Below are 12711 nucleotides of genomic sequence, written 5' to 3' on the forward strand. Positions count from 1 at the left end.
AAGCCAGGGCCTGGTTCTCCTCTCGCTCCCCATTCACACCGGCATAATCCGATTGGTGTCACACCTGATTAACAGTGGGCTGAGTAAGGAGCACAGGACCATGCTGTCCACAGACACTCCTATCCTCCATCAGTCTCTATAGCACTAGGTGCCCAAGAGGCAGTGTGGTCTAGTGGGTGAGGCACTGGGCTGGGCGTGAGGAGACCCAGCTCTGCCACTGCGCTGCTGGATGCCCTTGGGCAACCTGGGGGTTGTAACGCCATTCACTGACAATGGCCTGCCGCCCCCCTGTACCGACAGATGGCGTTGTGACCTTGCACACAGGGCGTCTGTTGCTGTGCCGTGGAACACAGGGGAGTCCACCAAGAACTTGACCCCTGGCAGCACTGGCTCACACACTGTGTGGGTCAGAAAGTGGGGAGACTTCCCGGCCGAGGGAGACCCAGGGTCCCTGCAGGAGGAGGGGGTGGGATGAGTGGGGACTGGAATTTACACCCCTCTCCAATATCTGAACTGCCGTCACTGCTAGAGGGGCATTTTGAGCTGAGGTGCCTGGCACAGACTGGCAGGTTGGTGTGACTCACACACCCGGGGGCGTGTTGGCCTGGCAGGAGGGATGCTTACATGTGTACTTGGCATGTAGGACGAATGGGTATCAGAGGCGTGAGGGTCTATCCTATCCATGCATGTCTGGATCCTGCAGGTCAGCACTCTGGCTGCCAGATTTAACTGGGCCATGGCCCATGTATGAGCAATTCCCTGCATACATCCTACCCTGGAAACCCCAATGCCTGCAGTGTCACCTACCTCCCTGCCTTGTCCCCTGTGTGTTTCCAGTGTGAATACTGTGGCAGAGGGGAGAGTAGTCCACTGGCAGTAGGAGGGGTGGCCTACTGGACAGCTATGAGACAAACATGTGCCACATGGCTAGCCAGTGTTGGTCTATAAGACCTTGCTACATGGAGTGTATGGGCTGTGGGTACAGACCCAAAGAGACTTGTAGAAAGCAGAGCCGGGGAGGGGATTCTGCTCTGCTTAAAAAGACTATAGAGACAAGGCGGGTGAGGGAATATCTTTTATTGGACCAACATCTGTTGGCAAGAGAGACAAGCTTTGGTGCTACACAGAGCTCTTCTTCGGGTCTGGGAAAGGTGCTCTGTACTAAATACAAGGTGGAACAGATGGTTTAGCATAAGTAGTCAACACATTCACCCACCTAGTCTCGCACATATTCTAAGGGACCATTCAAGGTGAAGTGGCCCGTTACCACCTCTGCAGTCATGGGACAAACAAAGGGGGTTAGTGGGTTACAGATTGTTGTAATAAGCCATAAATCCAGTGTCATAGACTCAGACTTTAAGGTCAGAAGGGACCATTAAGATAATCTAGTCTGACCTCCTGCAGAACGCAGGCCACAGAATCTCACCCACCCACTCCTGTATCAAACCTGTGTCTGAGCCATTGAAGTCCTTGACTTCAAGATGCAGACAATCTTCCAGCAAGTGACCCATGCCCCACACTGCAGAAGAAGGTAAAAAAAACCCAGAGCCTCTTTATTAAGATGGTGATTTTTGGTGTCTAGCAACATTATGAATTTAAGCTCCCAGGCTCGTCTTTTGAAAGTGTCGTGCAGGTTTCATTTGAGGTGGAGAACTGAGAGGTCAGATACAGAGTGGTCGTTTGGTGAAAAGTGTTTGCCCGCAGGTGATTGGGTGTTTTTGTTTTTTATCATTTTACTGTGCAAGTTCATTCGAGAGTGTAGTGATTGTTTGGTTTCACACACATAGTTGTTGTTGGGCACTGGGTGAGGTACACCACATGTTGTGATAGGCATGTGTAGGACCCATAGATCTTGAAAGGTGTGTTGTGTGGGGTGTTGGTCATTGCAGCAGTGGAGCTATGTCTGCAGGTTTTACATCTGTAGTTCTGGCAGTTCTGGTGCCACTTTGAGTCGGTGTGTCCTAGTCTGCGAGGAGCTTGCTTCTGATGATGAGTTTGGAGAGGATGGGGGGGTTGTTTGAAGGCCAGAAGAGAGAGTTCAGGAAAGCTCTTTCAGGATGTGGTCCCCATCGAGTATAGGTTGTAACTGTTGGATGATGTCCAATGATATGGGTTCCAGTGTGGGGTCGTTCCTTGATGTGATCTGTTTCTCTGGTGGAGTGCCCTTGTTTGGTGAAGGCAGTTTTAAGTCTGTAGCCCAGACTTCATAGATTTCTACCACACCTTAATCCATTCTATAAGACCATGTTTTCAGTATATATACTTTGATCCTGCTTTGAGCAGGAGATTGGACTAGATGACCTCCTGAGGTCCCTTCCAACCCCGATATTCGATGATTCTAACTCCTTACATAATATCAGTACATACATCTCACAATGATATCAATAACCAATGTGACACTGGCTTTCTGTGGATACCTCTCATGACATTCTTGGGTGAATGAGAAGGTGCATACTGGCCTCAGGGTACACCTGTACCCCTCTGTACCTCCTTGTTGGTTGGCATTAACAGGTTCTCGGGTCACAATATGGAATGGGGCTGCTAGCTATACAGTGATACCTGGCATGTTTGCTGTCTGTGTGGAGGTGAAAAGGGAGCTACATGGGCTTTGGCCTGATTTCTTGCACAGCACCTAGAGGCGGGAGATTTCAATCCTGGGTCCCATCCTCTGTTAAGGTGAATTCACTCTTTCAGTTCTGGTATTTTCTAATCTACCAGTCAAATGAATACTTAGGAAGATATGTGTGGGCGAAACCTGGCATGCACCCCTATTGATGGCAGCAGGAGATGGGCATCTGTCTTAGAGTCTGGCTCCGAAGAGCATTCAGGGTGTAATTCCAGGTGGGGTCAGGATTTCAGCAGCCCCCAGAGCAAACTGAAAGTGGGGAATCTCCCTGCCCTGTTATTGTGGGGTGTGAATGTAAAAACATAAATATAAATACCCCCCCCACCCCCCGCAATATCTGGCTGGTTCTAAAGTATTTAAATCCTGACCTGGAAGAGGCCCCAGCAACAGGCAGTGATTAGCGTCAGCTGTGGTGATGGACAGGCGGCCGGCACTGCTGTGCCCGGTGCAAAACGCAGCAACTATTCTGGGCCCTGATGGCCGCAGGCAGCTGCACTGGGTCAGCTGAAGCGCCAGACAGCAAAGCCTCTGGACGAAGGCAGGAGAGGAGGGGGGCAGCATCCTCTCTGCCCAAATGGAGTTTAGGGGTTTTCTCCCCTTCCCCTGGTTTGCCAAACCTCAGTTTCCTGCCACTAGTGGGGGCAGGAACACAAAGGGAGCTGGAATTAGGGTGACCAGATAGCAAGTGTGAAAAATCGGGACGGGGGTGAGGGGTAATAGGTGCCTATATAAGAGCCCCAAATATTGGGACTGTCCCTATAAAATCAGGACACCTGGTCACCCTAGCTCGAACCCATCAAGCACAGCCCTGGGCAAAACCAGGGCTCAGTTTGGGTTTTGATGGGAGCGAGGGGCCCCACTGATGGGAAACTGGCTGAAGTGGGGGAAAGGGGCTCTGCTGGGGGGCCTGGCCACAGTGGAGGTGAGGGGCCCAGATGGGAGAATTGGCCTCAGTGGGGCTGGGGGCAGCTGGGGGTACTGGCCCAGCTGGGGGGACTGGTCACAGTGGGAGTGAGGGACCCAGCTGGGGGGACTGGCCAGAGTGGGGGTGTGGGGCTCAGATGTCATATTCAACTGTACTTAATAAAGAGGGACAAGATCACGGTGGAATGGAGCAGAGGGGGCCGGGCTCAGGAGGAAGACAGAGGCTACTTCTGGGGGGATTCTGCACCAAAATTTTAAAAATGCTGTGCCAAAATTTTAAAAATTCTGCATATTTTATTTGTCAAAATGACACAATATAATCACTTTAGTTTCAATTATTTTGGTAATTTATTTCAAAATACCTGTCAACAAGTATGTCAACAAAATGCAGACAACAGCAAAAAAGATTCTTCCAGGAGTAGAGAATTAAAGAAACCTCTATGATGACCCAGTTCCAGTTGAGGGGCGCTGGAAGGAGTTGTGTGGGGCCCCCCAGAGCCCAGACACCTGCACTCCCATCCCCAGAGCCGAGCCACACTGCACCCCCTGGCCCAGACACCAGCACCGCCTCCCTGCAGAGCCCAGCCGCAGGGCACTCCCTGCCCAGAGACCAACACCCCCTCCCCGCAGAGCCCAGTCGCGGGGCAGTCCCCGGCACAGACACCAGCACCCCCAGAGCCTTTACTCCCCCCAGCTTCTTTACTGTCCCACCGGGGGACATGGTGTGGTGCAGCCGTGTCCTTCCTCAGCCTTTGCTAGAGCTGGCTGCATCTCCAAGGCCCTCTCCATCCCTGGGAGAATGAGCATCTAAGTGCTCCACTCTGCAGAGTCCAGCGGCCCCTAGTGGCAGTTAGAAATTCTGCAGTGGCAATGGAATTCTGCAAAATTGTGCATTGTGTGGCGGCGCAGAATTCCCCCAAGGAGTAAGAGGCTGTGCGTGAGCAGGAGCAGCAGGTGTGGAGGTGACCTGGGAGTTGGCTGTGGAAGGAATGCTAGCTGGGTACAGAGTTATTGGGAGGCTATGGATGCAAATCACATGCAGATCAGCAAGCCACTTAGTGAGGGAGTGGGGGGCTTCTCTCAAAGCGTATTAAACTGGTTTGCTCCGTTTTCCCTCTTAACAACAGGGGATACGTGAATTAGAGATTCTCACCCAATAGCAGTATTGCCAACCTCAAGAGATCAAGAATCATAGAAGATCAGGGTTGGAGGAGACCTCAGGAGGTCATCTAGTCCAACCCCCTTCTCAAAGCAGGACCATGACTCACATCCTCTAAAATCATGTGAGTGGCCCCACAATCAGTGAGATTTTTTTAAAAAAAATCATCAAACTCTGTTTTTCAATCTGTCTTTTGCCTTTCGAACTCTCCTCTGCGTGTGTGTGTGTGTGTGTGAGAGAGAGAGAGAGAGAGAGATAATGTCCGGTTGACAAGTAAACCTTTAATGAACACGTGCCTCTCTCTGGCTGCTTGAATGGAAGCTGCAAGTAGACAGACATACTTCAGGAGAATTCAAAAGGAGAAGATGCAGAAGATGTTGTATTTGGGCTAGTCCTCAGTACCAAGAGATTCATTTCAATATAATAGTCATGCTTCTGGTAATGGTATCTCCTTATGAGGATGGAGCCCCTCAAAAGTATCCATTCCAAAATGGAGAGCTACCGTAGAGGGAAGGCATCCATGCTGGTTGGAAAAAGGGGAGGATGTATGGGAAGTTCTTGTACACAGGTATAACCCTAAGTACTCAGTGGAGAGCTCTGTCGTGTGACAAAGTTACAATATGATAGAAAAACCTAATTCACATACATTTAGAAATAGACTGAACAAGGCCTATAACATGGAGCCAGCAAATGAGCAATGAACAACTGAGAAACACAAAGCATTCTCTCTGTGCAGCACGTTTTCCAATGATTTTTGAATAATGAGGTGAGCTGTAAAGATCTTGACACGTAAGAAGATCTTTACAACAGCAAGCCCCTTTCAGACCTTTCCTTAGCTCAGTGCAGTAGTTACAGTCGTAATCCCTGAATATGATTTTTTTTAAAAAATAATCAATTCAGTCACATTCAAAAGCATTTCAACAATAATTTAAACCATCTTCTGTTGTTGTATAATTTTGATAACTACATACATATGTACATGATCCAGTAATTACAATGAATAATTTGGTTTTTAATTAATAATTGTCCAAATAACTAAAAATAAATATTTTTTTATTTTAAATAGTCTTCTCTTTCGCAGCCTCCCCATCCCCCCATCAGTTCAGGCCCCCCATCAGTCCCCAACCCCTCAATCCAGCCCTCGGAGCCTCACCTCTGCTCCTCCTAGGTTTCCTCACCCCCCTTTCCCAGGCCTGGGGGTTGTAGTGGGGTCCCCTCGCATCTCCCCTTTCCCAGGCTGGGGGGTTAGGAATGGCTCCCTCTGTCCCTTTCCAGGCCAGGTGCTGGAGGGGAAAAGAGCAGAGGTCCTGCCCTGTCCATGTTTTTCACAGGATGGGAGGAGGGAACGGAGCCAGTGCTGGCTCTGCCGGCTTCCAGCAGGACCAAACTTCGCAAGGGGGCTGTAGCTTCTTGCGTCAATGCCAGACAGGCTCCAGACCCCCCTGAAATCCGGTCACCCACTATAACATCAAAAGCTGCACTTTGCTGCATGATTGCTGTGGGGGGTCCCAGGGCTGCTGGGTCATTCCCCCTCACTAGGCATCGCTGGTCTGTTACCCACCTCACTCCTGGTTCCCTCCTGCCCTTTGTCTCTCATAGGAGAAGATAGAGTACGTCTTCCTGATCATCTTTACCATTGAAGCCACACTCAAGATCATCGCCTATGGGTTTCTACTTCACACGGACGCCTACCTCCGAAACGGCTGGAACGTGCTGGACTTCGCCATTGTCTCTTTGGGGTAAAGGAGAGCTGGTTTGGCCGGGTGGGCAGAAGGTTTCTTAGAAAATGTCCTGTTTGTTCTTGGGGCGGGTTGTGAGACCATGGTAGGGAGAGCGTGACCAGGCCCGAGACCTGGAGTTGGAGCCAAAGCCCACTGAAGCCGGTGGGAGTGTTTCTAGTGACTCCCCCTGGAGGAGGCTCACTTGCCTTTTCCCACACGGCGCCCCTCTGCCTGAGACGACTCCCTTGAGCTCGCCCGCACGCCCTCTCCACTTTTAAGTCCTCCTTTGAGACCTACAGGTTCTGCACACGGGCTGGCTTTAAATCAGAGCTGGGAGAATAACCGATCTTTCGATTCACTGGCCATGCCGAAAAACAGAAAAAAAGCCGCACTGAACCGGTCTGAGATGAGATTATGGTTTAGCTGTGCTGGCAGGGGCTGTGGTGTGAACTTCCCCGGTCCGGCCTGTACAGGGTGAGATTGACTTTCCTTGCTTGGATTTTTTTTTTTTTTTACTGTCTCCTTCCCCCCTTTCCCTCTCCCTCCATGTTCCTTCTCTCGCCCCCCTCCTCCCCTTTCCCCTCTCTTCCCTGTCCCACTCCCTTCCTCACCCACTCTGGCAGGCTGGTCACGGTGGTTGTGGAGCAGATCAACGTGATGCAGGGCATACCGCCGTCGGGGAAGGGCGGCTTTGACGTCAAAGCCCTGCGAGCCTTCCGCGTGCTGAGACCCCTGCGCCTGGTGTCGGGAGTGCCAAGTGGGTGAAAGCTGCCCGGACGGCAGGCGGCTCGCTGGCAGGAGGCTAGGGTCACGGCAGCTGCAGTAGGCTTCCCCTTCGCACGGGTCTGTGGCCAGCCCCCAGCTGGGCCTCCGCGGAATGCCAACCCATCAGCAAAGTCTAGATCAGGGGTGGCCAACCTGAGCCTGAGAAAGAGCCAGAATTGACCGATGTACATTGCCAAAGAGCCACAGTAATACGTCAGCAGCCCCCAATCAGCTCCCTCCCCCCCCCCGCTCCCAGAGCCTCCCACCCTCCGACAGCCCCGCCGATCAGCACCTCCCCCTTCCTCCCCGCACCTCCAGATCAGCTGTTTCGTGGCGTGCAGGAGGCTCTGGGGGCAGGGCCGGCTCCAGGGTTTTGGCCGCCCCAAGCAGCCAAACAACAACAAAAAGCTGCGATCGCGATCTGCGGCGGCAATTTGGCGGGAGGTCCTTCGCTCCGAGCCGGAGTGAGAGACCATCCGCCGAATTGCCGCCGAATAGCTGGACGTGCCACCCCTCTCCGGAGTGGCCGCCCCAAGCACCTGCTTGACAAGCTGGTGCCTGCAGCTGGCCCTGTCTAGGGGGGAGGGGGAAGAGCGAGGGCACGGCAGGCTCAGGGGAGGGGGCAGGAAGGGGTGAAGTGGGGGCAGGGCCTATGGCAGAGCCAGGGGTTGAGCAGTGAGCACCCCCCGGCACATTGGAAAGTTGGTGCCGGTAGCTCCAGCCCCGGAGTCGGTGCCTATACAAGGAGCCGCATGTTAACTTCTGAAGAGCCACATGTGGCTCCGGAGCCACAGGTTGGCCACCCCTGATCTAGATAGTCCCAGTGCTAGTGCCCCTCGCAGAGATATAACCCACCAAGACCCAGCATGCGTCAATCCCACCATAGCCTGTTGTGAAAGGAGCTGGTGGGGGTCACCCCAGTGTCTAGGAGCCAGATGCCCCCATCCTGAAACCATCTCCCAAGGAGATGAACTGCGGGGACTCAGCCTTCCCCGATCCCTCTGGGGCAGTGTGAGGGGGCCTGGAGCTGCTGCTGCCTGTAATGGGATTGAGAGATTTCAGTCACCAGTGCTTTCCTTCTCACACACACCCCCTCCTGGGACATATAGGGACACATGCTGGGGAGGAAGGATGGCCTAGTGGTTGACACCAGTGAGAGCTGGGTCCAGGTCCCTCCCTCTCTTCCCTGCCATGTGCTGCGGTGGCGAAGCGGTTCAATGTGTCTGTGAGACACCATGCTGCCAGTTAGGAGGGGAGGGGGTGTGACCTGTTACCCTTCTCTCTCTCTCTCGGCTGCAGGCCTGCAGGTGGTCCTGAACTCCATCATCAAGGCCATGGTGCCCCTACTCCACATCGCCCTGCTGGTCCTCTTCATGATCATCATCTACGCCATCGTTGGGCAGGAGCTGTTCAAGGGAAAGTTGCACAAGACTTGCTACTACATCGGGACAGGTCTGGAACGTGGGCGACCCTCCCACCAGCCGGGGGGGGCCATGCCATAACCCTCCCAGCCACACCATATAGCCATATAACCATATGACGTGGCTGGGAGGTGTATGCCATATCTGGGGGCGTTATATGACTACATGGCATGGCGGGGAGGTGTATGGCATGGCTGGGAGGTGTATGGCATGGTTGGGGGCATTATAAGGCTGTATGGCATGGCTGGGAGATGTATGGCATATCCGGGGGCATTATATGGCTATATGGTATGGCTGGGAGGGTTATGGCATGGCTCGGGGCATTATATGGCTATATGGTATGGCTGGGAGGGTTATGGCATGGCTCGGGGCATTATATGGCTATATGGCATGGCTGGGAGGTGTATGGCGTGGCTGGGGGTGTTATAGGGCTATATGGCATGGCTAGGAGGTATATTGCACTGCGCCAGAGCCCTCCTCTGCGTGGGGCCGGGGGCTAAGGCACAAGCAGCAGCAGGAGTGTAGTTGTCCTTCTCCTCTGCTCAGCCTGACTTCTGTGCTTCGGTTTCACCCTCAGATATCATTGCCAAAGGGGAAATGGAGAAGCCATCCCCGTGCACCACCACCGGCCACGGGTATCACTGCACTCTCAATGGCACTGAGTGCAGGAGTGGGTGGCCAGGGCCCAACAACGGCATCACCCATTTTGATAATTTTGGCTTCGCCATGCTGACTGTGTACCAGTGCATCACCATGGAGGGCTGGACGGAAGTCCTCTACTGGGTAGGTGAAGGCCTGAGCCCGCTGGCTGCGAGGGAGGAGACGCCGGCACGCTCTTTGAACAAGAACCTGGTACTAAGTGGGTTGGGCTGGCCAGGCTTCCCAAATGGTGGGAATCTTTCCGGGGCAGCGAGCCCCGCAGACTCTGCAGCTATTGGATGATGTATCCACTGAGCAATGAGCTCCCAGGGAGAAGGTGGCACCCGCCAGTGCAGCAGAGTGTTTGAACCCTGCCTAGCCAAGAGAGTCCCTGTCCAAGTACCGCTGAGACTCTCAAACGAACCCCACCCTTGCCTTAAAAGACAGGAGCCTGGTGGGAGCGAGTCCTCGGACGGCTCCTCAGCTCTGGAGCTCAGGTATAAGCGACCATAAACTTGCCCTCCAAGCCACGAAGAATGGTAGGGGAGGAGGATGGTGTGACGGCTCAGGGACAGGCTGGGAGTTGCAGAGCTGAGTTCCAGTCCCGCCTCTGCCTCTGGAAAGCGCTTGGTGTGTTACCCTTCTGGGCATCCTTTGTTCCCAGGAGTGTGGGCTGAGGGCAGCTTGAGACACAGGTTGCTGGGCCAGTGTCTGATATTGTATCTGGTGGCTTTTAATAATAACACCACCTAGCTCTTATACAGTGCTTTTCACCATTAGATCTTAAAGCATTTCACCGTCATTAACCCCCCCCCCCCGCCCCACTCACTCCCCGGGAGGCAGGCAGGACAGTGCTATTATCTCCATTGCACAGATGGGGAGCTGAGACCCACAGGCTAAGTGACTTGCTCAAGGTCACACAAGGAGTCTGTGGCAGAGTAGGGAGTTGGGTCTTCAAAGCCTTAAACTAGTGCCCTAACCACTGGGTTCCTGGGAGGAAGGCTGGTCAATGAGTAGGGACAAGTCTGAAACCTGGGAGACCCAGGTTCAATTCCCTGCTCTGCCACAGACTCCCATTGTGACCGTGGGCAAGTCTCTTAGTCGCTCTGTGTCTCAGTTCCCCATGCGTAAAGACTGTGAGGTGCTCAGCTACTCCAGTAATGGGCTTACCTGAGCCAGGTGGATTTGGTTCTCCCCCTGGATCTTCATCTGCCTCTGTCCTGCTCAGGTGAACGACGCCATCGGGAACGAGTGGCCCTGGATCTATTTCGTCAGCCTCATTCTGCTGGGCTCTTTCTTCGTTCTCAACCTGGTGCTGGGCGTGCTCAGCGGGTAAGGCGTGTGGACTGCATGGTGCCACTCTCCTTTCTCTCTGTCTCAGCAGGGGTCTGCCCTGAGGGAGGGGCCGGGCCCTTATTGAGTTTGGGGATCTGAACAGAAAGTCTGAAGGGGGTTTTTAACCTTTTTCTTCCCTTTTCTTCTTCCCTTCTTCCTTGGTACCTTGGCTACCAAGGCTATCAAACCCTTTTCTCTTGGAGAACTCTTTGGATGACTCAGGAATGTGGAGCAGGGGCGCTCTCAGCCCTTAATTGAAGGGACAGGATGGCGGAATTCTTAACTCAGAGAGCTTTTCTCCCCAGTCTTAACTTAAAACCAGACAATGAACACATTGTAATTATTCAGTTGTATTGTGGTAGCACCTAGCAGCCCCCATCCTGGCCCAGGACCCCATAGTGCTAGGTGCTGTGCAAACACAGAACACAAAGTCAGTCCCTGCCCCAACAGCAGTTTTAAATGGTCCCTGTAAAATTCCCTTCCCTTCTCAGTTAACCAGGTGTCACTTCCTTGGTCCCTGCAGTGTCACAATCTTACTAGTCCTCGAGTCTTCCAGCGTAGCCAAGACACGAATTAAAGCAAACGGGTAAAATACCACTGAAAACAAACTCACCCGTCCTTTCCAGGCCTGCTTTATCCCTCAGAAGGGAGCAAAAAAAGGCCAAGCCCAATGTTTTTCCCCCTTGATAGGTCACCTTTACTATGGAGAGTGCAGGAAAGTGGGCACAGCTGGCAATCTCTCTGCACCCTCCAGCTGTATGAGCTTCCCCTTTAGCTCTGACACTCTGTTATGATTTTCTCAAGGCTTTCCAGTATCGGATACTCCTGTGTGCCTCAACAGCAGCAGTGGGGACAGCCATTAGTGCTCCTAATGTTAACCTGCCCTCTTTACAATCTAGCTGTAGTAGTTGGTTCTGTGGTGTCCTGTGGCAAGGAGTTCCACAGGATGATAAAAAAATGAGGAATAGGGAAGCATTTCCTGTTATTAGGTCTGTATTCCTCCCCCTGCCCCCGCAATTTTGTATTATATAACAAAGGTAAAAGGCAGGACTGATCCATTCTCAGTCTTCAGTTGAGTTAAAGGAGTAATTCCACCAGCTGGCAGCAGTAGTAGGCTCTTGTCCTCTCTGGGGACTAGCCACTAGAATAGGACGTGGCACACACTTGATGAGTGTGTCCCATGAGCAAGGTCTGGATTGAAGCTGCCCGCAGAGCCTCCTCTCCATTGGCCTCATGCCAACCATCTGGGTTTGTTCCAGGGAGTTCACCAAGGAGCGTGAGAAGGCCAAGTCACGGGGCACGTTCCAGAAGCTGCGAGAGAAGCAGCAGCTGGAGGAGGATCTGAAGGGCTACATGGACTGGATCACCCATGCCGAAGTCATGGACAGCCACCGGGCCAGGGGAGAAGGTACCATCCTCACCTGGGGAAAGCCTCTCGCTTCTGGAGAATGGTTAAATCCTCTACCAGGGAAGGGGAGGGGGGTGTCTGTGGGATGAGCGGGGTGGGAGGCCGGGGGAAGGTGTGCACTTGCTCCTAGTTTACTCATTGAGGGAGGCTGCCCCTCCCTTGACATTATCCAGGTTCAAGGATTAGAAGCTGCTTCAGACTCGCCAGAGATGAAGAGTTTTTGGAGAAGAAAGACAGTCTTATGGCATAGGACAGGCCAAGGCCTTGGGAAGCCCATAGGCTGTTCCTGGCTCTGCCACTGACTTACTGGGTGACCTCGGGCAAGTCACTTCACCAATCCGTGCCTCTGTTTCCCCATGTGTAGTGGGATGTACTAACACTTGCCCATTTTGGGCTGAAATTAGTCACATTTGCTAAGGGCTTTTGAGAACCTGAAGTGGAAGTTGCTATAGAAGAGAGTTATTGGCCCCCTTCCCCATTACCTCCCTGGGATGCTGTTATGTGCTTGGATGTAATCCCTTGGCTCTTTGTTTACTCTGTGGGGCATTTTACACAGCTGTGGAGCTATATGTAATGATCACAATTCTGAACGCCATCGCTGGTCCCCTGCTCTCTATTGCCACCGGTTACACTCCCGCGGTGTCTAGTATCGCTCTGTTTCTTCGCACATTACGATGCCAAAAAACCCCTCCTTCCCAAACTTGTTCTCTTGA

The 12711-nt window shown here is 52.8% G+C and overlaps 1 protein-coding gene across 2 annotated transcripts in view; it reads left to right on the plus strand.

Moving 5' to 3' along the window:
• The window catches only part of CACNA1S (calcium voltage-gated channel subunit alpha1 S), a 98640-nt gene that overhangs the window by 14763 nt on the left and 71166 nt on the right, over window positions 1-12711 (plus strand). For both annotated transcript variants that reach the window (XM_054026421.1, XM_054026422.1), the window contains exons 3-8: window positions 6309-6448; window positions 7054-7187; window positions 8495-8647; window positions 9194-9399; window positions 10484-10587; window positions 11850-11998. In XM_054026421.1, coding sequence (XP_053882396.1) covers window positions 6309-6448; window positions 7054-7187; window positions 8495-8647; window positions 9194-9399; window positions 10484-10587; window positions 11850-11998 — 886 coding nt within the window. The remainder of the gene's footprint in view (window positions 1-6308; window positions 6449-7053; window positions 7188-8494; window positions 8648-9193; window positions 9400-10483; window positions 10588-11849; window positions 11999-12711) is intronic.

The sequence above is a fragment of the Malaclemys terrapin genome, chromosome 4 (assembly GCF_027887155.1).
Source record: "Malaclemys terrapin pileata isolate rMalTer1 chromosome 4, rMalTer1.hap1, whole genome shotgun sequence".
Taxonomy (NCBI): Eukaryota; Metazoa; Chordata; order Testudines; family Emydidae; genus Malaclemys; species Malaclemys terrapin.